This window comes from Lutra lutra, chromosome 4 (genome assembly GCF_902655055.1).
Source record: "Lutra lutra chromosome 4, mLutLut1.2, whole genome shotgun sequence".
NCBI classification, from domain to species: Eukaryota; Metazoa; Chordata; class Mammalia; order Carnivora; family Mustelidae; genus Lutra; species Lutra lutra.
This window is the reverse complement of record NC_062281.1, coordinates 173,107,850-173,135,298: the sequence shown is the minus strand read 5'-3', so window position 1 is coordinate 173,135,298 and position 27,449 is coordinate 173,107,850. Positions and strand designations below refer to the sequence as shown.

The following is a 27,449-nucleotide window of genomic DNA, read 5'->3' as shown; positions in this document are numbered from 1 at the left end:
GCGCGGCTCCAGCCGCCTGGCCGCTCCCCGCGGGCTGCGCTTCCGCCGCCCAAACTTTTCGCCGGCGCGTCTCCCCGCGGCGGCCGCCTGCCCGCGCGCCCGAGCCGCGCATGGATGCCCGGCCGCAGGGGGCCTGACCCCCGCCGAGGTCCGCCCGCCGCGCCATGGCTGCCCGCGCGCCCCCCGCCGCACCTGCGGCCGAAGAGCCGGGGGGCCCGGGCGGCCCCCCGCGCAGGAAGAAGTCCCGCTCCGGCTCGTCCGGCCTCCGCCGCGCGTTCAGCTGGCTGCGGGGCAAGCGGCGCAAGAAGAAGGCGGCGGGGGCGGAGGGCGCCGAATCGGCCGCCCCCCGGGCCAAGAAGGCGGACGACAAGGCCAGGAGGGCCAAGGGTAAAGACCGAGGTAAGGCGGCGGGGCACCTGGGCTGCGCGCCGGCGGCGCCGAGGCTGCGGCCGGGGTGGCTCCGCCGGGGGTCCGGGGCGTGTTGGAGGGGTGAACCCCTCGGCGCCGGGGCCGGGGGAGCGGAGAGCCGGGGACTCAGTTCGAGCACTCCCATTCTATGCCGCCTCCCCGCATTTCCCAGACTCAGCCCGACCCCATTCTAGGGGGAAGGGACCCCTAGCTGGGACAGGAATCTCCGGGCTCGAGCAGGAAGTGCTGGCAGTCTGGCTCTTGGGACGGTGAGGCAATCCCCCCTCCCCCAGGCTCATCCAGGTTCTGCCCTCTGCTGAGTCAGGGGGTCAGAGACTTGGCTCTGGCCTGGGGCCCATGGGAGAGGCAAGTGGCCTTGCGTCTCTGGTGGGGATTCCTCCAGGTCCAGAAGGTCAACTGCGCTCTCAAAGTGTTTCAGCCCCACAAAGGACCCAACGTGGGGCACAGCTTGCTTTAGGCTCTTAAGGTGTTGCTGTTAGCTTTTCCCACCTGGCCCCCCTCACCACTCCCGGGGGCCAAACTCAAACACCTACCTCCTGGGGTGGTGAGCTCACGGATGAGAACCACCATGCACCCCGCCCCCCCCCCCCCCCAATCACTCGTTCCCCAGCCCTGGTAGAAACAGGCCAGTGATGGAAGCATGCTTACAGATGGGGGAAACTGAGGCTCAAATTAATGAAGAGCCTGTACCTGAGCTGTGGTGGGATGGGTACTTAAAATACAACAGTCAGTTCCTTGCCTCTGGGCTCTCTCTGGCCTGATGGGTGGGCAGCCTGAGGGGTAGGGAAGGGGTGGCTGATTTGGTGCATCCCTGCTGGGGTCACTTTCCTTTTGGGCACTTGCTTGGTTCTTTTCTCATTTCCCCCTCTGTTTCTAACTCCCGTTTGGGGGGTAGGGCGTGAGTCTGCAAGAGGGTGGAGCTCCCTTGGGGCTTGTCTTGCTGAAGTCTACCTTTCCTCTGGCTTGGGCTGCAGTGCCGAGGTGAGGAAATGGCGGTGTGTGCGGGGCCCATCCCATTCCATGTTTACCCTCCCAGTGTCCTTTAACCCCCTCCTTTGCAGGAGAATTAGAAGGAACGGTTGAGGGGTCAGGAAGAGAGTGAAAAGCCTCTTGTGTGATTGCATCCGGCCGGGCCTTCCTTTTGGATGAGGGCCTTTGGCCCAGGCACGCAAAAAGTCAGGGTGCTGGGGCAGGGATGACTGGGCCAAGCCCTAAGGGAGAGTTTGGATAAAGGGTGTTTCTCAGGGCTCTGCACTCCCAGCTCCATGCAGAGGCTCTCCTAAGGCTGTCCCACTGGGATTCAGTCAGAAGTCCTCCCCATCTCAAGAGGGCATGGGTCAGAATTGCAGCAGGATGGATTCTGGTTAGACAGGCAGGGTTGGAGATAGAAGGCCGGTGGTGTACCCCAGGGCAGTGGACCCTTTCCCCCTTGGAGACCAGCCTGGAGGTAGGGGCTGGAAAAGCTGACCCTGTATGTCCCTGCTCCAGCAGCCTGGGCTGGGGTCATTGGGCCCATGGGTAGGCCTCCCCCTGCATCGTGTTAGGTATCTGGTAGCATTGGGCAGCAGGTGGCCCGATTTGAGCCCACGTGCCTAGGAACCACCTCCCTGCCCCTGGCTGTTGTTTCTCCCGGTCTGGGGGTGGCCCCAGGTCTGACTAGAGGAAGTCCTGCTCCCTTTTGCTCCAGCCTCCTATTATTCCAATTGTTTCCTTGTCACCTGCCTGGCCCAACTTCTTTTCTGTTTATTAAGAGAAATAAATCTGATCTCTTTAATCTCCATTGGCAATGCTGGTCAGGAAGGGGAAACCCAAAGAAGGCTTAACTCTTTCTGGGGAAAATGTTCAGAATGGAGACTGGGGAAGATGGGAAGGAGGAATACACAGAAAGTTCCTGAGAGGTCAGGCGCCTTTGCTGCGAAGCTCCTCCATTCCAGTCTCTCAGACGCAGGTCGTGGCTCCCCTAATCCGACTTCTCTACAGTAAGTTGGGAAAGCTGAGCTTGGAGTAGAATTTTGAGCCCTTGTCTTCCAGGACCGCCCTGCACAGACTTAAAAAAGAAATGGGAGGAAATCTGACAGTTACTGATTATTCTGAATGTGCTGGGAGTGGGAACCCTGTATCCATTAGCTCACTCAAGCCCATTTGCAGATGAAAAAATTGAGGTTCAGGGACAGTGAGTGCTTCTTTTGCCCAAACAGGGATTCGAACTCAAACCATCTTCCTCCAAAACTGGTCCCATTTTCATGAAGAGGACATGCAGGTGGGACCCAGATCGGCAGGAAAGGTTGAAAGATCTTCTTATCCAACCCATTCTGCAGATGGCAGAAGGCCCAGAGAGAAGTGAGGGCAGCTGACAGAGTGGGAGGAGTTGGGAGAGTCAGGCAAATAAGGGTTCACATCCTGGCTCAGTCACCAGCAAGTCCCGTGAGGTTGGGCAGCAGCCTCTCTTTGGGCACACTGATTCCATACATCTCAGGGAATGAGACTCTCTGGCTGGGCATTGCCTTGGTGGGTTCGTGACTCCCAAGATTTCTGTCTCCGCAAGATTCTCATAAGAGCGAATGTGGAAGTTAGAGGAATGTGAAATCATCACGGAAATGAAGGGCTCGCTCTTACTGTCACCTTCCCCTGCGCTCTATGGACCTAGTCTGGAGGGAATGGGCTCAGAGGCTGACAGGACAACTATGCCGCCCCTCCCAGGTCCTGTGACGCCGGCAGATCGGGAGCCCCTCTAAGCCTCAGTTTCCTGATCTGTAAAATAAATCCTGGCTTTACAGGGGGTGTTTCAGGGGTCAAATGAGATAAGTGAGATGCAAGTGCTTTGTGAACTGTGGAGAATGGTCTAGATGGGAGCAGGTTTCTGCGGCTGTGGTGCTGAGGACTTGGACATTAGCTGCTCCGTGTTTGGAAATCCACTCTTGGCTATACCTCAGATACCCATGGCCGTGATGGTGATGATTGAGGGGGAGTAGCCATGGAAGGTGGGCTCTTACCCTTGTCCAACAAAAGACTCAGGCATAAGAAAAGGCAAACAAATAAGAATCCATATTTTCCAGAAATATCACCTGGACTCCAGACAAGTATGTGGGGAGGAAGTGTTTCTGGGACAGACGCCAGGACTGGAGCCCAGTAGATAACTAGGGGAGGCTGCCTGCAGGTGGTGAGCAGAGTGTAGAAGGAGGGAAGGGTGCTGGGTAATTTTATTTATTTATTTATTAGAGAGAGAGAGAGAGAGAGCGAGCGTGGAAGGGAAGAGGGAGAGGAGAGGGAGAATCCAAGCAGGCACTGAACCCACAACCCCAAGATCATGACCCAAGCCAAATCAAGAGTCAGGTGCTCAACCAACTGAGCCACCTAGGTGCCCCGGGTGCTGGCTAATTTGAAGAAGTAACATGAAGGCTGCCATGTGTCAGACCCTGGCTGGGCATTTTCACGAATGTTTTCCTTTGTCCTCACTACAACCTGGGAGGTGGGCAGTTATTACCATTTCTAGGTGAGAAAACAGGTTGAAAGTAAGTTGTTCAGGGTCTCTTGGCTTCATTTGTTTGAAAAAGCATGTTCTTTATTATGTCATGTCAGGCACCGTTCAGGGCAAGGTGAATACCTGGGACAGGACAGGCAAGGTCCCCACCTGCATGGCGATGATGTTCACTGCGTGGCTGTGATAGAGAGTCTCGGTCTGCCTCCTAAGGCCATGCTTTTGTTTTTTGTTTTTGTTTTTGTTTTTTGTTTTTTCCAAGGCCATGCTTTTGAAACCAAACAGTGTGAGGCTAGGTATGTTTCTGACTCTGGAGAGCAGGGACCAGTAACCACTGTGGGAGTGTGTAGCTCTCCTGAAGGTTCCTCTTGGGCAGTGGGCAGTGGCTGGCGGGGAGGGGTGTCAGAGCGCCGGTGGCTTCAGGACTGAAAGAATTGAAGTCCAGCAGGTTCAACCTGAACGACTCTGGCCACTCACTCAGGAGGCACTGTCCTTGGTGTGGGGTTTTGGAGAGACTCCTAAGTTTGAGCTCTGCCCCACAGTGGGCCACATGTACCCTGTCTTGACAAAGACGGGGTTTCATGGCCTCTGAGAGCCTTTCTGGTTCTAGAATTCTGGATTGAGAATGGGGTGGGGCCATAAGGGTGGGAGCTGTGCTCAGGAAAGGAGAGTCTGCCTTTTGGCCGGTCAGGGACAAGACACTGGGCCCCAGGGGCCTGGATGTTATGGTAGGATGGGCGGAGAGAAAGCCATCTCCCTCTGCTGAGGAAGGGGCCTGTGTAGCTCTTTTATTTTATTTTTTAAATTTTTTTAAAAGATTTTATTTATTTGACAGAGCACAAACTGGGGGAGCGGCCGGGAGAGGAAGCAGGCTCCTGCTGAGCAGAGAGCCCCCTCCCGTAGGGCTCGATCCCAGGACCCTGGGATCATGACCTGAGTTGAAAGCAGCCAAGCTTAATGATTGAGCCACCCAGGCACCCAGCTCTTTTATTTTTAAATTTAATTTAAGTTTTTAAAAGATTGTATTTATTTGAGACACAGAGAGAGAACTAGCGGGGTGAGGGGCAGAGGGAGAAGCAGACTCCCCACTCAGCAGGGAGCCTGATGCAGGGCTTCATTCCAGGACCCTGAGATCATGACCCAAGCCACAGGCAGGCAGACACTTAACCGACTGAGCCACCTAGGTGCCCCTCTTTAGCTCTTTTAAAACAAAGTGAGGACTCAAAGGCACTTTGGGTAATGGACACTTTGCCTGTCTAAGGGCAGCATAGTGTCTGCTTGCCTTTCTTCCTTCCTCTCCGTCCCTCCCTCCTTCTTTCCTCTCTTTCTCCCCCTCCCTCCCTCCCTTCCTTCCTTCCTTCCTTCCTTTAGGGGATGGGGGGAGGGCCGAGGGAGAGAGAGAGACTCCTAAGCAGCCTCCATGCCCTGCACAGAGCCCACGAAGGGCTCCATCTCAGGACCCTGAGATCGTGCCATGAGCTGAAATCAAGAGTCAGATGTTTAACAGGCGGCACCACCCAGGCGCCCCTCTGTTTGCTTTTCAATAAACACTCCATGTACTTCCACATTCCATGCCATCGCATGCACCATTTCCCTTACTTAGGGTGTGCTCCCCTTTGCTTTTCTATCCACTGAACCCTTATTCATTTCTCAAGGCCTGGCGCCAGCGTCATCATCTCTGGCAGAGCCCCCAGTGAAAGTACTCCCTCCACGCTAGAGCAGGGTGCTTAAGGGATTTGAAATTGGATGGTCTGTTTTTCTGGCCACCTTCTTGGGTAGGGCATCTCAGTGTCCTTAGCCTGGGGCCTGGACCAGTGTTATTGGGGTAGGGCTACCTCTGCTGTGGGATACATCCAGTGGGAGTGTGACTTCCACAGAGGAATCTGTGTCCAGCTCCTCCAGGCCCCTGCGAAGGGGTCGGGGAGAGGGAGCCTCACTAATGTATTTCAACATACTAGTAAGTATTTAATTTTAGGTAATAAGTACCTACTATGTGCCAGACATTGTCCTGGGGATGAATGAGAGCCAAGGTCCCAATCCTCATGAACCTCACAATCTGGGGGAGGAGCCAGACACTGAACAGATAATTAAGGGTCAAGTAGTGTGACAAAGGAGGGAGCATAGTGATCCCAGGGGTGACATCAGGGATGGCTTCCCAGAGGAGGTGACACATGAACTAAAATGGAAGGGTGAGGGGAAGCTGGAGTGGAGGGATTTGCAGTGCTGGAGTCAGGCAAGGCTCCTGCAAGGGGCTGGGGCCACCTGGCTGGCTGGGTTCTGTGGGTACAGGAATAGCCATACCTCACTGTTCTGAACAGCCTGAGGGCAGGAGCTGGGTTGATGGTCCTTTCCCCCAACCATGCCCAGCACGGGGCCTGGCGCAGAGTAGCTTTGGGTAATAGGTGGGTGATCCGACATGGGCCCCAGAGCATGGGCATCTGCTGATCCTAGATGCTCAGAGTAGATGGCCTGAGATGCCACAGGCTGCCTTCATGGCACATACAGATGGGCAGCTGAGGCCCAGAGGACAGAGTGTCTTGTTCAAGGTCATAGAGCCAGCCAGCATCAGAGGTGGAGTAGGAGCCCTCACCTGCTAGGCTGACCTCAGCTTCCCTACTCCTTTGTTCAGACTTCAAATGGAAAATCCCATGCCAGAGAGGTGTCTCTACTAGGAGGAGATGAGCAGGAACTGAGGCCAAGAAGGCCTCCATCCCCTCCCTCACCTCCAACACCTTCAGGGGCTCATTCCAACTGCTGCTCCCTCCCTCCTCGTGGAGGCCTCAAATCCCCACCCATGGCACACAGCCCAGCTTTCTGGAAATCCCCTTCAGGCTAGGATGAGCCCTTCCCCTGCCCCCCCCACCCCCAGTTCTGTCCCTCTCCTGCCCCCAAAGCAGGGCTGCCAGCAAGGTTTGGTGAACTGGTGTGGCTAAATCCTGTGGACAGAAAAATCTCCGCTCTTGTCAGAAGAGGGCAGAGGGAGTGCCTCCCCTTACCCAGCTGTCCCCCGGAAATCCCCCTGTCCCCAACCCTCAAAGTTGTCTCAGCTGCTCCTGGGCTGTCACATGCTGATGAAAACGAATGAGAGGAGGCATTGTATATTGTTTGGGCCACGGTGAAGGTGCTGGGGTGGGGAGAGCAGGTATCCACACCTTCACCTTCTGTCCACATGTCTGCAGACCCGGCAGACCTCATGGCCACCTCCAGCCCCTTGGCCGACTTGGGGGAGAAGTAGGTGGCAGCAGTTTCCTGGGGCGGGAGCGTGAAATCACTGTCCCACTCTCCTACTGTTACACTCCACTGTCTCTCTGGTTTTGTGTCTCCTGCCCTCGGGGGCTGGTTCATCAAAGGTTGTCAGCTCTACTCACAGGGTGCCCAGCCCTGTGATTGAGGGGGACAGAGACAGCTCAGCTTGCAAAGGGTTTAAGCCCCAAATCTTCTGGCAAAGTGCATAATTCCCAGGAGGCTGCTGCAGGTCGGGCCTCCTGTCTGCTTAGGACAGCCCTCTCCTCCAAGCTTCTGGCTGGGCCAGGTCTTCACCACCATCCAAGAAAGTCAGGAGGCACTCAAGTCCAATGTTGTGGTTTCCAGGAGTTCTAGTCTTCCATACAAGTTCCCTTCTTCCCACGGTCCTACCCTGGGCTCTCTTACGCTCTTGGCTGGGGGCAGTACTCTTCCTCTAGGATCCTGAAGTCCACATAGCCTCTGTAGTGAAAGAACGTGAGAGAGACTGGGACTCTCCTGCCCGAGCCTCTTCACCTCTCCCAGAACGTAACCAACATCACCACCACCTCCGCCAGCAGGTGAGCCGCACTGCCTCTGCTTCCACCAGCTTCTATTCAACACCACAGCGTGCCTGCTGTGTGCCCCACACTGTGCTATGCTTGGGCTTACTAAGTGGAGGGAGGCGATCACTGTTTTGAACTGGTTTTCTGGTTGGAAAGGGAGAGACCAAAAGGTACTGCTGTCTTGAGACAAGTGTTGGGATGGTGTTACACAGGGTGCCGGGGAGGCTCTGGGGTGTGATCGGTTCTATCAGAGGGCGGCACTAGTGCCAGTGGGAGCACAGAGGGTTGAGCTGCAGGAGGAGGGGTGCAAGGAAGACTTCCTGGAGGAACAGACTGTCGAGCAGGGTATTGAGGCGGAATCTTCCAGGTAAAGGTGGAGGAGGAAGAAGCATGGAGGTGTATAGTGGGAGGTTGGGGTGGTGGCAAGAAGTAGGGGTGTGGCGGGAGATGAGGTTGAACTGGGGGCAGGGCAGTTGTTGCAAGGCCTCTTGCAAAGGCCAAGGCACCGGCTATACCCTCCGGACATCCCTTGAAGCTCTTTGCATACCTGCCCAACTCATGCCAAGAGGTCTGGATGTTATCTTCAAGTGTGCTTTCTGCTCCTCTGCACTACCTTTCCCCTTTATGGGCCCCCTCTGCAAACTAAGGGAATTGGGCTAGCAGATACTTCGAGGTCTCTTCCAGCTTTGATGCTAGGACCCTCTATTCGGTGCAGAGCAGGTGCCTGGTACACACCGTTTGGTACATGGTTTATGTTTGACAAATGTTTCTGGACCCAGACGGATGAATAAAATATATTCCCTCAGGGACTGCATTGTTGTTAACCTCACACTTAGCAAGGCATGGGCCTCAGGGAGGGTGGGGACCAGTTTTGACTCCCCCATTTTGCAGGTAGGGATGGTGTGCCCTGGAGCTACTGGGCACAAGAGGCAGCACAGTGTAGTGGAGGGGCTGGCCCAGGTGGCAGAAAGGATGAGCAGCGGGGTTTAGAACTGAGGGCTCTAGACTCCTAGCCCAACTACACCACCCTGCCCCTTGTTGGAGACAGGGCAGAGCAATGGTAAAGGAGAGTCACTTCCCAGGCTGCTGGGCTCTGGGCACAAGGGCACTTGTGAGGACATAGAGGTGAGGACAGCCTGGCAGCCTGGAAGGTTTCTGGAAGAGGTGAAGCCTGGCCTAGGTTTGAAAACCGAAAAACTTATACGGGGGGAGATGAGTGAGGGGCACACAGATATGGGTGGCTTTTCACATAGTTTACCTACATACTCCATTACTTAACACTCGCAGACACAGCATGACAGAGCCAGTCACAATTACACAGGCAGATAGGCAAAAGCACACAGCCAGACATTTGAAAAGACTCCCTGTGGATATAGGCACACAGTCACACACACAGATGATCACACAGAGAGATCCAAGCGTTCAGGGTCACAGATAACATATACACAGGTACACAACTACACAGCCACATTCAAGCACACAATTACCAAGGCCCAGTTACCGGCACAGGCACAGATAAACTGGAAGGGTAGTAGCATGGGCAGGGGGTATTGGAGTCAGTCTGGGTCTGAGTCCTAGTTCTGCAGCTTACTGCTCTTTGACTTTGGGCGAGTCAGCTGACTTCATGGAACCTCAATTTCCCCATCTGTAAAATGGGGATGATAAAAGTATCTACCTTATAGGATTGTTTTGTGGCATGAAAGTAGTCATCCTAACACCTGGCACATAGCGCTATATAAAAGGGCGCTGTTATTTTGAACACGATTACCACAGAAGTACAGTCAGATCGATACATTTGTACACAACAGGCACAGAGACAGGAGATACACAGACGCGTTACACTCACGGGGTGGGGGCTGGTGGGCCCTAGCAGCAGCGGGGCTCCGGATCTCGCCTGTCGGGGGCCCTGCTCCGACTTCTCCGGGCTCCACTGCAGTCCTCAAGAGAGGCGGCCCCTGGGCTGGGAGAGCGGGCCACCCGCCTGCCCCACCTGGACACACCGGCCTTTTCCGAGCGCTCTGGGTGGAGCGGCTCAGCTGGTCTCCCGGGTCCTGGGAGGGGCGGAGCCTACGGGATGCGCGCCAGGCCCCGCCCCTCCGCCGTCCCCGCCCCCGGCCCGGCCATTGGCCGCAGAGCCCGGAGGCGTGGCTGAGCTGGGGCTGGGGGCGCCTGCGGTGGCCGCCCGCGCGTCTCTCTGCCTCCCTCCCGGGGCTGCGGGCCCGGAGGCCGGGCTGGTTGGGCTGCGCTAGGCTTTCCGCGCCGGCTCCCGCGCCCGCCATGGGCAACTCACACCACAAGAGGAAGGCCCCCAGCGGCCCCCGGGCCCGCAGCTTCTGGCGGTTCGGGCGGTCGGCGAAGCGGCCCGCAGGTAGGGGCCGGGGGTGGGGGCGGGGCAGGCGGGGAGGAGGGTCTCCCTGCCGCAGCCGCCGCCACCGCTGCTGCCCCCTCCCGGGGCTTGGTGGGTGTGAGTGTGGGGGCCCGGGAATCCCCCGCACAGACCCCACCCCTCACATGCGCAAAAAAGCACACGTACATACGAATACCCACGGGCGGGCACGCGAACATGTTCACAATTTTCACAGCCACACACAACACCCACTCAAATGCACGGACATGCAGGCAGAATCACATACACATTCACACCCACCGCATCGCTGTAGGACGCACAGAACCCGAGACACAGGTACATATCCCTAGGTATACGGTTCATGCTACCACGCGAATTATACCCCTCGCGCAGATTCACACAATCGCACACACACACCAGTCATGTAGGTACAGTTGCCCAGCGGCTTAGGCACACACATGTACACACGGGTTCAGAACTGCACAGCCAACGAGACTCCCACACTCAGGCTCAAAGGCAGACCCTAAGGCGCTTGTACACATATACACACTCAACACTTGTTAGCCCCCAACAGGCTGAAAGTTTGCAGGAGGGAGGGGAGACAAAGGTGCAGGGGAGAAGCAAGAAAACAGGGGCTAGAGACTTCGGGCCGCCTCCATCTGGCGTGATCGGGAGTCGGACTGGTTCTCTGCGCTCCCTCCCCGCCCCCACCTGCGTTGCCGCTGCCTCTCGTCCCCCTTCCCCCCACCCGCGGTCACCGTGATCGCTGCCGCATGTCCCCCCTTTCAGTGCAGCCACCGAGCTGGAACGCAGCCCTTCCCGGGCGTGCTGCGGGATCCCTCCGCGGGTCACATTCCTGCCAAGTGGGGGGTGGGTGGAGGGGGAGAATGGAGAAAAGGCCTCCAGCCCTATCGCTGGGAAATAGGATTCCTGGTTTTCCCCAGCAGGTGCGACGGTTCAGGGTATCCCCCAGAGCCCCAAGGGGTGCTGGAGGAGGGGCTGTGGAGGGTGGCTAGTTCCCTTACCTTGTGAGTCCAGAGATGGGGTGGGGGCATGGGGATAGATCTACCTCTTCCCCTGAGGAAGATAAGGGGTTCCCAACAGAGGCGGCTGTTCATTCTAGTCTTTGGGAGTGAAAGAATTCTGGAGAAAGTGAGGTGGGGTTGTTTTCTGCTGTGGTGAGGGAATCCACCCGTGTCTTCCTAGGGTGGCCCACATTCCTAGAGGTTCTGAAATGAGCCTGATGATCTCATCCCTCCACACAGGGGGTGACAGGAAGAACCTGGGCTGGGAATTAGGGGGTCTGGGTTTTCTGTGTGGCTCCGGTATGGGCTCTGGTGACCTTGAGCAAATTGCTTTCACTTCTCTGGAAGTGGCTTCCACAGAGGGGCCTGTCAATGGATTTGGGGGGGGGTGTAGCTTAGGTGACTTCTGGGACCCTTACAGTTCTGTCTAGCCACGTTGTGGATAAAGAGACTGAGGTCTGGAGAAGGTCGGCTTGTGCAAGGTCATTTGCTAGTAGCGGTTTGAAGAATAATCATCATACTCAAAGTAACAGCAGGAAAGGGTTAATTAAGTTCTGGTAGGCTCTCTGAGGGTTCCTCAGAAGGTGGATTGATGAGAAACTCCAGGACCTTCCAGTAGTCTCCCTGTCCTGGCAATCCTGAAATCCTGGATGTGTCCACCTGTCCCTTCTTGGATTTGGCACCGAGGGGTGGGGCTGGGGTTCCGCCTGCTCTCCTGTGGTCACAACTAATCTGATGGTTTCCTGAGAACCAACTGTGGGTCAGGACTTGTGACAATTTGTGGTGGGAGAGAGAGAGATGAAGAGGCCTTTGTTTACAGTCTTTCCCACTAGCCCTTGTGCTTTTGGTTCCTGCTGAACTCAGGGACTAACCAGGCTTTCAGGTGGTCCTAAAAAACCAGAAAGCAATGTCAAGGCAACATAGAAGTAAGTGTGGGGGCTGGGGAATATCAAAAGGCTTTTGGGTTGGGGTTCTAGAAGACTGGGGACATGGTCTTAATTTGGTCTGTGAAATAACTACAGGGTTGGAATGAGTCCTGAATTATCGATTAAATGAGATGACCAGGAATGCCCTTCAGCTCTGGGAAATTGGTATTGGTCATGAGCAAAGGCATAGAGTTGAACCTGAGAGTGGGGGCTGGAGAGAAATGTAGTCGAGGCGCCTTCCTTTTCTTGGGAAGAGAAGGAGTTCCATTGTGAGTGCAAACTTCCAACCCTTTGGTCTTACTTGTGCCGAGGATTCCTAAGGCTTCCCCAACCTGGGCCTCTGCGGTCGCATGCCCAGGTATGGGACTGGGGTTTGAGTACTTATCCATTTGACTCATCTGTGAGAAGATGAGGGAAAGAATGCAAGGCCAGCAGAGAGGGCTGGAATCTATAGGCCGTAGGGAGCCAGTGAAGGTGTTTGAGCAAGGGAGGAGCCTACGAAAGTGGTGTGTTGGGAAGATGGTGCCAGAACGGGGGCAGGTGCAGGCAGGACAGGTTGGGGGTGGAGTGGTGAGAGTGGAAGCTCCGGAGAGCAGTCTGGAGGCTATTGCAGTAATCCAGGGGAGAGGTGGTGGGGTGAGGGCTGGGGACAGGGTGGGGGCTGTGGGAGTGGAGAGGAGTGGCAGCTGGAGAGACACTGTGGAGGAGGTAGCAAAAGTGATAGGACCTGGGATTAATCAGGAATAAGGCCCAGAGAGGGCTGTAAAGGCTCTGTGCTTGAGGCTGCTTGGTTCGGGGACGGTGACAGGAATAATAACTCAGAGCTAAAAATAAGGGCCTAGGCTGAACCCTTTACATTGGTTAATCCATTCGTCCCCCAACAGTCTTCCAAGCTAGAAGCCATTAGGGTCCCCATTTTACAGGTGAGGAACCTGGAGCGTAGAGAAGTGAAGTCACTTGCCCAAGGCCACTCAGCAAGGAGGTAGCTGAACCGAGATTCAAACCAAGCCTGTCAGATTCTGAAGCCTGTGCCCTTAATGAGTTTAGCAATAGATGGGTTTCTTATGATTGAGGGGCCTGCAGATCCTCTGGGCAGAGAAAGCCTGAGGTCCGGGGTTTTAGACTCCTTAGGGAGCACAAGTGAAGCAAGTGCTGTGGGAGAGGGGCAGGGGTTGAGGACGAGGCATTGAGGCCCCCCAAGGGCTTGGAGAGGGAGCAGGTGGGAAATGAGAGGAGAACTGAGATTTAAGAACCACTTGGTCCATTGGATCAGTGCCCTTGGATGAAAGGGAAGGGTAAGGGGGGACAGGGAGAGGCCTTCTCACTGCAGGAAAGATCCTGTAACCTGCTGGGATTGTTTGGCCTTGGATCTCAGGAATCTAACCCCACCCTCTCCTCCCCAGGCCCCCAGGTCCTGGGCAGTTTGGGGCATTGGTGGAAGATGTGAATTGGGAGCTCAGGGAACGTCCCCCAGCATACCACCCTCTTTTCTCCGACATTGTTCCGTGAGGTTTATACACATGTCCCCCTCCCCCCCACCTCCCACCCTTATCCCTGTGGTCCCCCTTGCAGATGAGGTGATTGAGGGAATGGACTGAGTCACTGGTGGAGTCAGACCACCTGGAATTCTTTTCTTCCCTCCCCTCTGCCTCTGTACCTGGAGTGCCAGGGGCCTTTGGAAGGTCCCAAAGCTGGGAAAAATCCTGCTTCTCTTACCCCTCCATCCCCCCACCCCAGCGTCTCCCTTTCTCCTCCACTTTCCTAGAGGAGACTTGTGACCAACTATGTGTCTGGACTTGATTGTGGAAACCCTGGGCTTCCAGACAAGGGGCTGGCCCAGCCCTTTCTGGTCTGAGGGATCTGAGATAAGGTGAATTTCCTTGCTGCCCCAGGCCCTGACCCAAAGTGAGGGACCACTACCCTCCTAGGGACAGAGCCCTGTATGCTGAGGGACCTTTAGAGATCAGCTCTCCAACCCTCCCATCTCACAGATGAAGACACTGAGGCTTGGGAAAGGGCACGGCCTGGCTCTGCATTGTGCTGCAGCTGAGGGGCAGGGAGATCTCAAATCTGACTCCCAGGGCTATGGGGTCTCTGGTCTGGCCCTGCAATTCCTTTCCTTCTGGAACAGAAGGGTTACACCTGGGTCACTGACGAGCTGATAGGGAGCACTTGTTAAGTGTCCCTTATCAGAGCTTATCTTAATAATGGTCCTTAATGCCACTTGGGATTTGAGGAGAGCTCTGGAAGCAGGTGCAGCGGAGGCCTCTGGAGGCATGGGCAGCCCGTCGGAGCTGGGCTCACACACCTTGACTCTGTCAGTCACTGGCTGTGTGACCCTAGGTTAGTCACTCACCCTGAGTGAGTGCCTCTGGATGGCGAGGGGGATTTCGTGATACCACGTGTGTCTCAATTAGTTGGCCCTCGATAAATGTGAGTTTGTTATCGTGTTGTGAGTGGAAAGGCAGAGAGGCCTCAGCGCAACCTTCACCCATCCCTCCACCTGGGGAGGTGGAAGCTCCCTCTGAGCACCATACTTTGTGTTTGCCCTTGGTTGTGTGCCTTTGGCTTTCCCAGGCACCCGGTGAGGTGGGTGTGAGTCCTGCCCGTTGAGGCCCAAAGAGGCTGATTCATTCGTGCAAGGCCTCTCTAATCCAGACCTCCTGACTCCCAAGCCTTTTTTCTCTTGACTTCATTGTGGCTGCCTCTCAAGCCATCTGTAAAATAGGGATAATCGTGCCTTGAAAGAACAAAGGAAAGGGCTCTTGGAAATTCAGACTCGCACCCTGGCCGAAAGAGATTATGTCATTGTCAGGAGCAGATACTGACACGGAAACTCGTTATGACATTTATTAATATTATTGTAGCTAATTCCTCCCCGCACTGCTGCTGGTTCCCCCAGGCGCCCGAGGCTTGGGATCCTCCTCTCCTTGTCAGGGCCACTCCCTGCCCCCCCATATTTACCTTAGAACCGGCCTGTCAGCTCTGCAGCTCTGCTGTAGGGCAGGGCTTCCCACTGAGGGAAGAAGGAGGGGGATTTCCTTTCTGTAGAGGTGGGGTGTAGAGGTCCCCTTCTTTGGGCAGGAACTCGGGTTGCAGCCCTCCTGATCCCGTAACTTCCTCAGATTTAGGACCATAAAAGCACTGGAGTGAGACCCAAGTTCGACTGTGGGTGCAGCCACTTCCTGTTTTGGTGACCTTGAGCAAGTCACTTTCCCTGGAGCCTCCTTGTACTCATTAAAAAGGGAAGTCATACATGGCTTTCAGGTTTCTTGTTGGATGTCCTGGGAGACTAAAGAGAAAGAAACCTTCACCTGAAGGTTTTTGTGATGTTCATGTCCCTTTGTCTTGTTTCTAAGAGAGTAAAGTCTCCATGTGTTCTGGGTCCACTCCTTTTGGAAGGCCCTAGTTTGTTCACTAGAACAGAGGGTTTGAGACTTAGTATCTCTGAACACTCTGAATCCTGGCTCCCAGGCTGGCCTGACATCCACTGTGGTGGTGGGGGAGCGGGGTCAGGCCCAGGCCCGGAGGGTTCCAGCTCCTGAGCAAGGCCACCTGGGCTGCTGTGCCCTCCCCCCTCATTCCTCTCCCCTGAGTCAGGCCAGCCTGGCTGTGGGCGCGCCACCACCCCCGCCCCTTGCTCTGGAATGGGGCAGGTTGAGGCCTCACCCCGTGGAGGATGTTGCCAAGACAGTGTGTACGCCTGTGCACAAATGTGCACTTGGCCTTGGGGGTTGGGGGCTCCCTCCGCCTTTCCTCCCTGTCCCTGGGGCTCAGGAAAGCCCCAGAGTGGTGGGTACATGCACCTGCCTTTGTGTACACACAGCCACCTGGCTGGGCCCTGTGTGAGTCTGCAGCCCGCTTGTGTGAGGAGGACCTGGGTTCGGTTGGCCTGGGTATGCTTTGTGGATGTGGTCCTGAGAGCACGTACCTGTGGGTGGGTGGCGGGGCGAGTGGGACATTTTGGAGGTCACTGCGCCCAGAACCTCTGCTGGTGGACTAGATCCGAGTTTCCGAACTTGGCCGGTGTGCTTCCTGGTGTGCCCTTCATGTGAGGGGCGTGGCCAAGAGCAAGGTGTCTTCTCTGATCTTGGAAGCTTCCTTCCTCAGGCAGGTGGAGGAGGAGGGGAGGCGGAGGCTGTTGGTGAGCTTCAGCCCTAGGCTGTACCTCTGGACTGTGCCAGGGCAGAAGGTCCTGGAACAAGGACTCTAAGTGTGGCCTTGGGTGAGGTCCTTCCACTCTCTCAGCCCGTTTCTTTGTGAGGAGCCTGCCTGCCACCTGAGGTTCAGGTTGCTGAGCCCCTCCCTAAGCAAGTTGCAGGTGTGCGGATCTGAGCCTTGCGTGGCTCTGAGAGACCTCAAGGTCTGTCTGGCCAAGCTGTGTGTGTGGGGGGGGTGGGGGGGATGTTGCTGGAGCAACCAGATGTTATCAAGTGTGAGAACCTTGGATCCTCTGGGAATTTGCAGCTGTGGCCCTGACTGCCAGCTGGGGAACTGGGACCTTGAGCTGCTGTTCCCGTATGCCGAGTGGAGCTCAGCCCTGAGTTCCCCTGGTTAGGGGGGAACTGAGGAAAACTGTGCCCTGCGTGGTTAAAGGCGTCAGTTTAGGAGCCAGCCAGAGCTTGGGAAGTCACCAAGCTCTTTGAGCTGCACCAGTCCAGGATCAGTTATGGAAGAGTATGTTTGAGAACCTGCCTTGAATGGCTGTTGTAAGATCTCTGAGGGCAGAGACTGTTTGCCTTCCCCCAGCCCCTGGCATTAATCACCCTGCAAGTGTGGGGCTACTGCTCTTTGTGTCTGAGCAGGACTAATAAGGGGCAGATGGGTCTGGCCTAAGAGAGGATCTAGGGGAGGATGTGGCCAAGAAATCTCGAATTTGTGGGGATGATAGGGTCCCCCTTCAGAGGGGAGATCAGGTTTGTAGCTGGACCAGAAGACAACATAGTTTTTGGGTTCAAGTTATCCTCAGGGCAAATGCCACCTTGCCCTTCCCAGCTTGCCCTTTCTGGCCTCTATTTCCTCATCTGTCAAATGGGGATAAAAGTGCCTACTTCTTAGGATTGTTGTTTGGATTTCAATGATTTGTGGCCTTACGGACTATCCAGCTGCACAGAAGTTTGTTCTCCATAGAGCAAGGGCTCAGCCTCTGCTTGAGTGGTCTCTGAGGGGTGGGGCAGCAAATGGGGAAGGGGCAGCAGAGGGGTCTTGTTTGCGGTAGGGGAGCCACTGTGAATTCTTCGCCACTCAGGGAGAAAGGTGCTGTGAGAGTGCGGTGTCCTGAGGTGAGTTTGGGGACAGCACTTTACAGACTGTCTCTGCCACAGCCTCAGCTCCTCTTTCTGGAGTTGCCCAAGGGGATCTCAGCACTGTCATTACCCAGAGTAACCTTCCATGCTGATCTCCGGGGCCCCACCTGACCTGGGTCCTGCCATTCTCTCCCTTGCTCACCATATTTCCGCCCCTCTGGCCCCCGTTTTCTGTTCTGAGACACCTCCCCCCACCCCACTGCTGCCTCGAGGCCTTTCCACTTGCTGCTGTCTCTCTCCAGAAGGTTCTGTGCCCAGCACTTGCCCTGGCTGGGTCCTTCGCCTTCTGCAGGCCTTGGTTCCAATGGCCTTTCCTTAGACTTTCCTTCATGCCCCCTAGAGGCACCCCCTTCCCTATCATAGCTCCTCAGTCTTAACTAATCTAAAATTGTGCCGTGGGTCTACCTCACTGATGTATTTGTCAAATGTTTATTGAACTCACGGAATGACAGGCCCTGATGTAGGTGTTCAGGTGAACAAGATAAAGTTCTCCATTCGCTATAGCCTCCATACTAGCTTAATAAATACTTGCTGATTGAATGAATGGGCGCAACAGTCTTATAAGGAGTTCATTGGTTTTGTTTCCATATGAAGTTATGACTTGTGTGTGATGGAGCTGAATTTGAACTTGGAGCTGACTTCCCTCCAGTTACCTCCTCCTACCCCTCATTTTTACTGCCCTTACCTATGACCGGGTTGTTTTTGTTTCATTTTGTTTGGTTTTGGCTAATTCTGTTCTCTCTCTGCCTGGTGATCCAACAGTCACCAAGTCACAGAGTGGGGCCAATGGGAAGGATCTTGGGCTGGAGGAACTAGAGGAATACCATGAAGCCTGGCTCTGCTGTGTGACCTTGGAGAGTTCACAGTGCTTCTCTGGGCTGCTTCCCACAAGACCAAAGTGGGAAGAAATTCCTTGGGAAGGCATGCGTCTGAACATACACACAAGGAGTTGTTCCCACCAAGCCACGGTGTTTCTACTCTGGACGTCTCCCTGGCCTCCCCGTGGCCCTGTGTCCTGGGCTGGCTCCCACCCCTCCAGGGTGCCCCTCCTTTGCCAAAGGACTTGCCATCACAGGCAGTTCTGGGCTTCTGCCAGGCTGTTCCACCTCTGAGTTCCTTCTCCAGGGAATGACCCTCACCAGCCAAGAGGACTTGGGGTTGGGCATCATGCCAAGTGTAGTCTAGTGGTTCTTCCACTATCCATCTGGCAGCTGGGACCCCTGCCATGGCTTTGGCTCCTGACTGTTTAGAAAAGAGCTTGGGGACGGCCTGCCCCCAGAGACTGAGTAGCTTCAGCCCTGCTAGTCATACTCTCCACCAGAGCCAAGCATCTTCAGACTCTGGGCCTCAGTTTCCCCGTCAGAATCTGGGATGGTACCTGCCTCTGCGCTCCGCTTGAGGGGCGGGGTCGGTGGGTGGGCGGGGTCCGTGGCGCAGGTGGGCGGAGGAGCAGGAGAGCAGCCCCTCCCCCTCCCTTGCCTGGAGTCGGCTTTGCAGCTGGGCGGGCGACTCGCACCGCTTGGTGCTGGGTTATGGTGAAGGCGGTGCCTGGTGTTCTGGAGAGGTCGGAATAGGGGACGGCCCTAGTGGCGCCCGCAGTCATGGTGGTGTTCCTGGGCCGCCGCCTCCCGGTGCTCCTCGGGCTCTTTAAGAAGAAGGGTGAGTAGGTGTGGCTGGGGAGGGGGAGAGGGGGGACCCCGACACCTCCATTTACTAGACCTTTCTGTAAAAAGGGGGATCAAGGCCGGGGAAGGGTAATGGGTGGGGGATGGGGAGCAGTAATGAGGCCAGACTGCTCTGCCCTCCAATGTGCCTTTGTCCAGCGGCTTTTCCGCTGCCTTTGTCTGGTCCCTGCTTGCTTGGGTTTGGGAAGATGGATCCAGGTGTCTCTGACCTTGAAGCCTGCAGCCCTTGGTCGAGACTGCTTCCTCCAGGGGTACCCCCCACTGTAGTGGGTGCATCCTAATGTTTCAGTTCTGAGAGACAGAGCACCCCCCTGTGACCCCAGGTCAGTCAGATGTGTGGGAGGATGGGATGTGGGAAGCAGAGTAGAGAGGAAAGTAGTGCTGCTGGAATTTGGGGCATGCTCTTCAAAATGCTGTTTAGAGGCGGAGGGCGGTGGAGAAGTTTTTTGGGGGGAGGTATCTTCCTGCTTTCCGCTTCTAGGAACTGGGCTTTCAGGCCTGGATTAAGACACGGGGACCAGAGTTTATTGGACTTTTACGGGGAGGACAGAGGGACCTCACTTTGAGTGTGATTCAGGAGCCCCCTCTGGGAATCTGGAGCTTAGTCCTGGCACTGACCCTAATTTGCTGGATGACCTTAGGCAAGGCCTTTCCTTTTCAGTCCTGTTTCCCCGACTTGTAAAATTCAGGAATTAGGGGAGACTCAGTGGGTTGGGTTGTCAGGAGACCTAGGAGTGCTGACCTTGGAGGGCTCCCCACAGGTTCCCTGGGCAGGAGCTGGCTGTTGAAGAATGGGCTGAGGAGGTAGGAACAGGCAGGTGTCAGAGCTGAAGACCCTGATCGTGGGGTGTGGCCCTTTAAAGGGGTTGTTTTGTTCCTGCCCCTCTACAAGGTGCTGCCAAGGTCACATGATCCTCCCTGTGCTTTTGCTTATGTTGTGGGTTCCATTTAAAGGGGGGCTGGGGCTGCAGAGTGCTGACACAGCCCCTCGTTCCCAGGATTAGATGACCAGCTTCCCCATGGGCGGGGCCTGTAATAGGATCCTTTGTAATGGATCCCTGGCTCCTTGGCACCAGGGGCGGGGCCTCTGGGAGGGGGGGTAATGCCTGGGGCTGTTCTCCCAAGAGAGCCTGGGGCTGCCTTGTCTGGGGGTCCAGGGCCCCTGGGGCCGCCTTCTCCCCTCCCCGTCCTTCCACTAAGGGACAGCCGCATGGGTGAGTAGGTGACACAGAGGCCATGTCTTGTTTTGTCCCTCCTCCCAGGACTTCCTGGGAATTCTGGTTAGGTTAGGACTGCTGTTAGCCCACAGCCCTTCCTAGTGTCCCACAAAATCTTGGACCTGGGCCAGCGGTGTGTTTTAAAGGGGTGGTTGGGTTTCCATAAAGTGGAGCTTGGGCTCTGGAGACAACAGAAATGTATTCGCTGTGGGCTGTGCATATATTGGGGTGCTTTGTGTCGGGCCCTGAGTGGCGTGTGCATACAGTTGTGAATTTGGGTACTGTTTGTATGTGTGCAGAATGGGGACTGTGGCTGTTGTGTGTATATGTGGGGGGCCCCGTGTTTGATACTGGTTTCTGATGTGTTTGTACTTGGGTGCTGTTTGTTAGTGTACATCCTGAAGCCTGTGGTAATTCTGTGCTTGTACGGTGGGCTTGTGTGCCCTGGGTCTTCCCACACTTGGGAAGAGTTTGTATATGAACATGGGGGCTGTGTATATTGCGTGTATAGCTCAGAAGTGTGAGTTGTGGTACCACTGGGGAAGTAGGCACTGTGGGTACTTCTGGGGGCTGTGTGTAGTCTTGGGACTGTGGGTGGGGCCCATACATCCCCATGACCCAGTCACTCTCAAGCCTCACTTCTCTTCCTCCTCCATCCCAATAGGCTCTGCCAAGGCAGAGAGTGACAAACGTCTAAGTGGCGGGCCTGGCCAGGGGCCGGGCTCTGTAGTGGAGGAGCACCAGGACAATGTCTTCTTCCCCAGCGGGCGGCCGCCTCACCTGGAAGAGCTGCACACACAGGCCCAGGAGGGGCTCCGTTCTCTGCAGCAGCAAGGTAACCTTCCCCGTCCACGACCACTCTTGGCTCCCCTCCCAAGGTCAGGGGCGTAGCCCAATACACCTCTCTGGTGTCTTCCAGAAAAACAGAAACTGAATAAGGGCAGCTGGGACCATGGAGACACCCAGAGCATCCAGGTGAGCCCGGCCCCCAGCTCAGTTCTGATTCTGCTCTTCTCTCCCTGCTTCATCTCTGGCAAGTCTGGCTTTGAGCGCTTCTGGATCTCAGTTTCCTTGTATTGTGAAGGGGTAGACTAGATGACCCCTACGGGCTAGTCCAGCTGGTGTCTGCTTAGTGCTGGGTGAAGCCAGGGAAAATCAGAGTTCAGAGCTCCAAAGGGGAGCCCTGAAAAGGCAACAGCAGGAGACCTACATAGGCTTCTGGGGTGGTCTGAGGCCAGGGCCTCATCTCCTTCTTCCCCCAACAGTCTTCCCGGATGGGGCCGGACGAAGATAGCATCTCCTTCTGCAGCCAGACCACATCCTACACGGCTGAGAGCTCCACGGCAGAGGACGCACTCTCCATCCGCTCGGAGATGATCCAGCGCAAAGGTGTCTGCCCGCCAGTCAGGATTCTCGGATGGCCCGAGGGGTGTTGGGCACTGTCTGGGGTTCCAGCCCCTGTAGCTTTCCCCTTCTGCCTCCTACTCTAGCACCCCTCAAGGCTCTGTGAGTCAGTGAACTCAGGAAACACAGTATCCTGTGTTTCTTGGAGACTCATGATGCACACAGACTGCAAAGCAAGACACTCAGAAGTCAGGAAACCTGGGTTTGAGCCGGTGTTGCTTTTTCCCAGCTGGGTGACCTTGGGCCAACTCTCTACCACTCCAATCTTCATTTGATGTTCTATGAAACGAGGATCAGAGTACTTCTGTTGTCGGAGTGAATGCCAAGTGTTTAGCATGCTGACTAACACATAATAATCGTTCGCTAAATGGAAATTATCCTCGGCCTCTAAAGCCTTCCAGAAGTCATACAGAGAAGTGTGTAGCTTTGTTTAACCTCGCTTTGCCCACGCCTACTTGATTATGGAAATCTGTTTTTGCAGAGCTCTTGCTTCTTATTCTGCGAAAGCAGGCGCTCTGCAGAATGTGCCCTGAGACCTGCTCTAACGGTTTCTCTCCCCTGGACTGGCCCCTAGGCTCTACCTTCCGACCCCATGACTCATTTTCCAAATCCTCTGGGAAGTCGGGGCGGCGGCGCCGTGAGAGGCGGAGCACCGTGCTGGGACTGCCGCAGCATGTGCAGAAGGAACTTGGTGAGCCCCCAAGCAGGAGGGCAGTGGTGGGGATGGGGGGAGCTCCGGCAGTACCCTCTGCTGACTCCCGTGTCCTCCCTGTCCCTCGTAGGCCTGCGGCACGAGCGTGAGGCACCAGGTACCCTTCGGCCTCCTGGTCCTCGGGATGCGGTGCGCATCCCCACAGTGGACGGCCGCCCTGCGGGCCCGGCCTCGGGGACTGGGGCCCGGGTGTCTCTGCAGGCGCTGGAGGCACAGGCCGAGGCTGGTGCTGAGGCGGAGGCCATGCTGCAGCGCCACATTGACCGCATCTACCGGGATGACACCCTTGTTGGGCGGTCCACGGGGCCCCGGCCCCCACTGGTGACCCGGCCCATGTCCCTAGCGGTGCCCGGACTGACTGGAGGGGCAGGGCCGCCGGAGCCCCTGAGCCCAGCCATGTCTATCTCGCCCCAGGCCACCTACTTGTCAAAACTGATTCCGCACGCTGTCCTGCCACCCACTGTAGATGTGGTGGCCCTGGGCCGCTGCAGCCTGCGTACGCTGAGCCGCTGCAGTCTGCTGTCCGCCAGCCCGGCCTCTGTGCGCTCACTGGGCCGCTTCTCCTCCGCCTCCAGTCCGCGGCCCCGCAGCCGCCACCCGTCCTCCTCCAGTGACACCTGGAGTCACTCTCAGTCCTCCGAGACCATCGTGTCTGATGGCTCCACCCTGTCCTCAAAGGGTGGCTCTGAGGGCCTGCCGGAGGGCTCTGTGGCTAGTAGTGGTGTGGCGCCCCCTCCCCAGGGGGGCAGCGGGCGGGGCTCTCCCAGCGGGGGCAGCACAGCCGAGGCCTCAGACACTGCCAGCATTCGCAGCAGTGGGCAGTTGTCCGGCCGGAGTGTGTCCCTACGTAAGCTGAAGCGGCCCCCCCCACCTCCCCGCCGGACTTACTCGCTCCATCAGCAGGGGCTCGGCAGCCCCCGATGGGCTCTTGGGGTTGCCGCCCAAGCCCGAACGGAAGCAGCAGCAGCCGCAGCTGCCCCGGCCGCCCACCACTGGTGGGTCAGAAGTGATGGGGGCAGCCCCCTGTCCCTCCAACTCAGCAGGCGTCTGGGTGCCCGGCTTGTCTCCGGGTGGCTCCCGGCGTCCCCCGTGCTCTCCAGAACGGACGCTCTCACCCTCCAGTGGGTACTCGAGCCAAAGTGGTACCCCTACCCTCCCTCCCAAGGGTCTCACAGGGCCCCCTGCTTCCCCGGGCAAGGTCCAACCCCCTAAACCAGAGCGTGTCACTTCCCTTCGGTCTCCTGGGGCCTCTGTCTCCTCCTCTCTGACGTCTCTATGTTCCTCGTCCTCTGACCCGGCCCCCTCAGACCGTTCTGGTACACAGGTGTCGACCACCCTGGGGGATAGGTTTGCCATACCTCCTCACCCCAAGGTGCCTGCACCCTTCTCCCCACCCCCTTCCAAGTCCAAGAGTCCTAACCTAGCGGCCCCTGCTCCAGTTACTCCTGCTGTGGTTCCTGGGCCCGTCTCTGCCACTGACGTGGGTCCCGAGCCTCTGCCAGTGCCACAGACATCCCTGATGCCACCACAGGAGTCTCCCATTGCCTCCAAAGACAAGTCACCCCCACCGTCCCCGCCTCCATCCTACCATCCTCCCCCCCCACCCACTAAGAAGCCAGAGGTGGTGGAGGCCCCATCTGCCCCAGAGATTGCAGAGGAGCCCCTCCAAGACCCCAACTGGCCCCCACCCCCGCCTCCTGCACCTGAGGAGCAGGACCTGTCCATGGCGGACTTCCCCCCGCCTGAGGAGGCCTTCTTCCCTGTGGCTGGCCCTGAGCCAGCAGGCCCTTCAGGCCTCGCAGAGCCCTTCGGATCCCTGGCTGCTTCGTCCTTCTCGGTTACTGTCTCTTCCCAGAGCCAGCTCCTTGGTTCCCCAGAGCCACCACCTCCAGCTCCACCGGCACCCCCTCCTCCTGGTTCTGTCCCAGGGCTTGTGGCCAAAGTCCCTCGGAAAGAACCAGCGGGCTGCAGCAAAGGCAGTGCAGCTCCCCGGGAGGATGCTGGTGCGCCCCTGGTCACCCCCTCACTCCTACAGATGGTGCGGCTGCGCTCTGTGGGCGCTCCTGTGGGAGCGGCAACCCCAGCAGCTGGGCCTTCTGCCCCCCAGAAGCCGCTACGAAGGGCCCTGTCGGGGCGGGCCAGCCCGGCGCCTGCCCCCTCCTCAGGGCTCCATGCTGCTGTCCGACTCAAGGCCTCCAGTCTGGCAGCCAGCGGGGACCCTGGGAGTGCCCAGCCGAATGGACCACCTGAGGCAGAGCCACGGTCTCCCCAGTCCCCTGCCTCTATGGCCAGCTTCATCTTCTCCAAGGGCACCAAGAAGCTGCAGCTGGAGCGGCCAGTGTCCCCCGAGGCCCAGGCTGACCTCCAGCGGAACCTGGTGGCTGAACTTCGGAACATCTCAGAGCAGCGGTCACCGCAAGCCCCAAAGAAGCCACCTAAAGCTCCCCCACCTGTGGCCCGCAAGCCCTCTGGGGGGGTCCCACCATCCACCTCCCCTACCTTTGCTCGGGCTGAGTCTCTTCCTGGCCCTCCCACCAATGGGATCCTTCATGTTGAGAACAGGACTAAGGGGGAGCCGGCGGAGAATGGAAGTGTCATGCAGCTGGTGGGGCCCCAGGAGCAGAAGCTGGCCCCGCCTGGCTCAGGTACAGTGGACTGTATGTGTGTGTGTGCGTGAGGGGGGGGGGTCCCCATCACTGGTGATGCAAAGAGGTGCCTCAAGTCCCACTACTAGGGATTTGTCACTGGATCTTTCAGATTTTTCTGGTCTCAGGCTGCCTGGGAATGGTAGGCTGTCACCCCTGATCAATGGAGGGGGAGAGGAGGTGCCGTGGGCCATCCAGAACCGAGCTGGGAGGCCTCTGGCTGAGTGTCCCTTCCTTTTCTCGCCGCAGACCCACAGAAAGAGCTGGTCTGACCACCAGGCACCTCGCTGGCACTGCTGACCCATCCCAGGAATACAATCTCAGGGACCTGAGCAGCTCCAAGGACAAGAGGATATGGCAGACACTTAACCTAGTAGAGAGGATGCCTGCAGCCTTAACCTTCACAGCCTTTGATATTTATGCAAGCCTGGTGTTGATCCCGTCCTCCAAGTCGTCCAGCTCATGCCTTTTCCCCCTGAATGGATTCCCTTCTGGCCGCTGCTGCTGTCTTGGCCTTAGCCTCATCTTGAAGGAGGTAGCTGGTGGGAGCGGGTGGCTGCGCCCCCTGCTGGCGATGAGGCCACACAGTTGGGAGCAGAGCACCTCACTTGAGTTTCTTTCCTCCCCCGCTCCCCCATGTCCAAATCATGCTCATACTGTAGTCCAGAATCAAAGCACTTTTGAAAAGCAGCTGCATGTCCATCTTCCAGGGCCCATGAAGCCGCATTCCGAGGGCCTGTTTACATGGCAGCAGCATCAGTCCCTGGTAGCCCCCCCATAGCTGGGACCAATCTGTGCCCTCCCTCCGATCCAGCGTGCTCATTTCTTAGTTCTTGGAGGTGGGCGAGTCATCACATCCCCACAGGCTTCTCCAGGCTGGAGGCAGGAGCGGGGCTGTGGAATTCCAAAGCACAAAAGGTGCAGCAGGGATTAGCCCTCCTGTGCCTCAACTTACCACCAACCACCCTCCTTGCCTTCCCATTCTGCCAGGTGCTCCATGCAGGGGATAAGAAGTGGCAGACTGCCAGGGCCCGAATGGGGGTGGGGGAGAAGAGCCAGCAGGGAGGTCCACAGGCCCTCTGTCTTCCGAGAGTGGGAGAACAGAATTGGGAGACATCTTGGGCAATTGGTAATGCCAAGCATCCGCCCCTTGTTCCACGCAGTCAGGTTGGGGTGGGCAGGCACAACACTTCCGAGGCAATGTGGCAAAGCTGTGTCCTTTCCAGCTGGGCAGGAAGTCCCGAGGAGGTGGGTGGAGGGATGTGGCCCCTGGGGGAGTACTTGTTTGAGCCCAGACCTGGCCCTACAGATGACATTCTGGGACCTTTGTTTACTCTGCACGTGTTCTCTCTAGCTGCCTTTCAACACAAGTGGTTTTGCTGGGGGGAGCTGACGCTGAATGACAAGGCTGGGAAGCCAAAGGTGCATTCTATTCCAGACTCTTCCCTAGTCAGTGAAGGGGAGGGGGTTCAGTGCTCCTAGGGAGCAGGCTGGGTGATTGCCCCCTAGCCGACAGCCTCTGCTACTGATCTCTTCTCTAGGAATTTTAATGACCTATTTCCAGACTGTGCCACCTCTCTAGGTAAGCTGGCTTCCCCACTGGCCCTGGCGCCTCCCTCCATAGTAGTGTGGCACACCCCCCCCCCCCCCCCCCCGCCCGGGGCCACCCCTTCTGTCCTGATCCTCTTTCCTCAACAGTGACTTGGGCTTGAGCCTGGCAAGGAACCTCACTTTTAGCTGCTGCTCTGGAGAGACTGAACTCCTCCAGAACAAGAGCTGGGAGCATAGGGGATGCGGTACTAGAGCCCAGGTTCCTCTGGCTCTCCCTCATTGCTGTTGTCTCCCTGTAGCTGTCACCCAAGCCTTGGGTGAGGGAGAGCAGCTGCTGGGTACCTGTTGCATCTGCCCGCTGAGCTGGGGAACAAGGATAGTCAGTATGCACTGCTCCGCTCAGAGTTCCTGACCCAACCCCCTGGGAACCAAGACCAGGCCAAAGCCTCCATGAGAGCAGGCCCTGGTGGCAGCCCTGGAGCTGCTGGAGGTGGGAGGGAGCCCAGCTTCTGTGTTTTCTTGACCGGCTCCCGCCCCCTTCCCTCTCAATGTTACTTGAGCTCCTTATCCTCAGCTAACATCTGAGCTTGTTTCCCCACTGGGTGGGACAGAGTACAAAGGAGAAGGGAGGATCTAGAAGAGGCAACCCTTCTTTGTCCTTTGGGGTAAATGAGCTTGACCTAGTGCAAATGGAGAGACCAAAAGCCTCTGATTTTTAATTTCCATAAAATGTTAGAGAGAGAAGTATATATATATTTCTTTAAATTTTTGAGTCTTTGATATGTCTATACCAACAATCCATTCCCTCTCCCCTGAAGCCTGAGTGAGACACATGAAAAAGCTGTGTGTGTTTCATTCAAAGGTATTAATTAAATGATTAAAACTTGGCTGTGGTTTGCTGCTTCTTAAGAGGGGAGGGACAGGGGTTGGGGTCAG

At 56.7% G+C, this 27,449-nt stretch overlaps 1 protein-coding gene across 1 annotated transcript; it reads left to right on the top strand.

Annotated features, from left to right (window-relative positions):
• On the top strand, positions 1-27,400 carry KIAA1522 (KIAA1522 ortholog). Its single transcript, XM_047727808.1, is given in 8 exon segments — positions 1-399; positions 20,866-21,036; positions 21,121-21,176; positions 21,467-21,590; positions 22,180-22,296; positions 22,388-23,226; positions 23,228-24,962; positions 25,212-27,400. Coding segments are annotated over 8 exon segments (3,300 nt in total). The 5' UTR covers positions 1-164; the 3' UTR covers positions 25,235-27,400.
• The last annotated feature ends 49 nt before the right edge of the window (positions 27,401-27,449 follow it).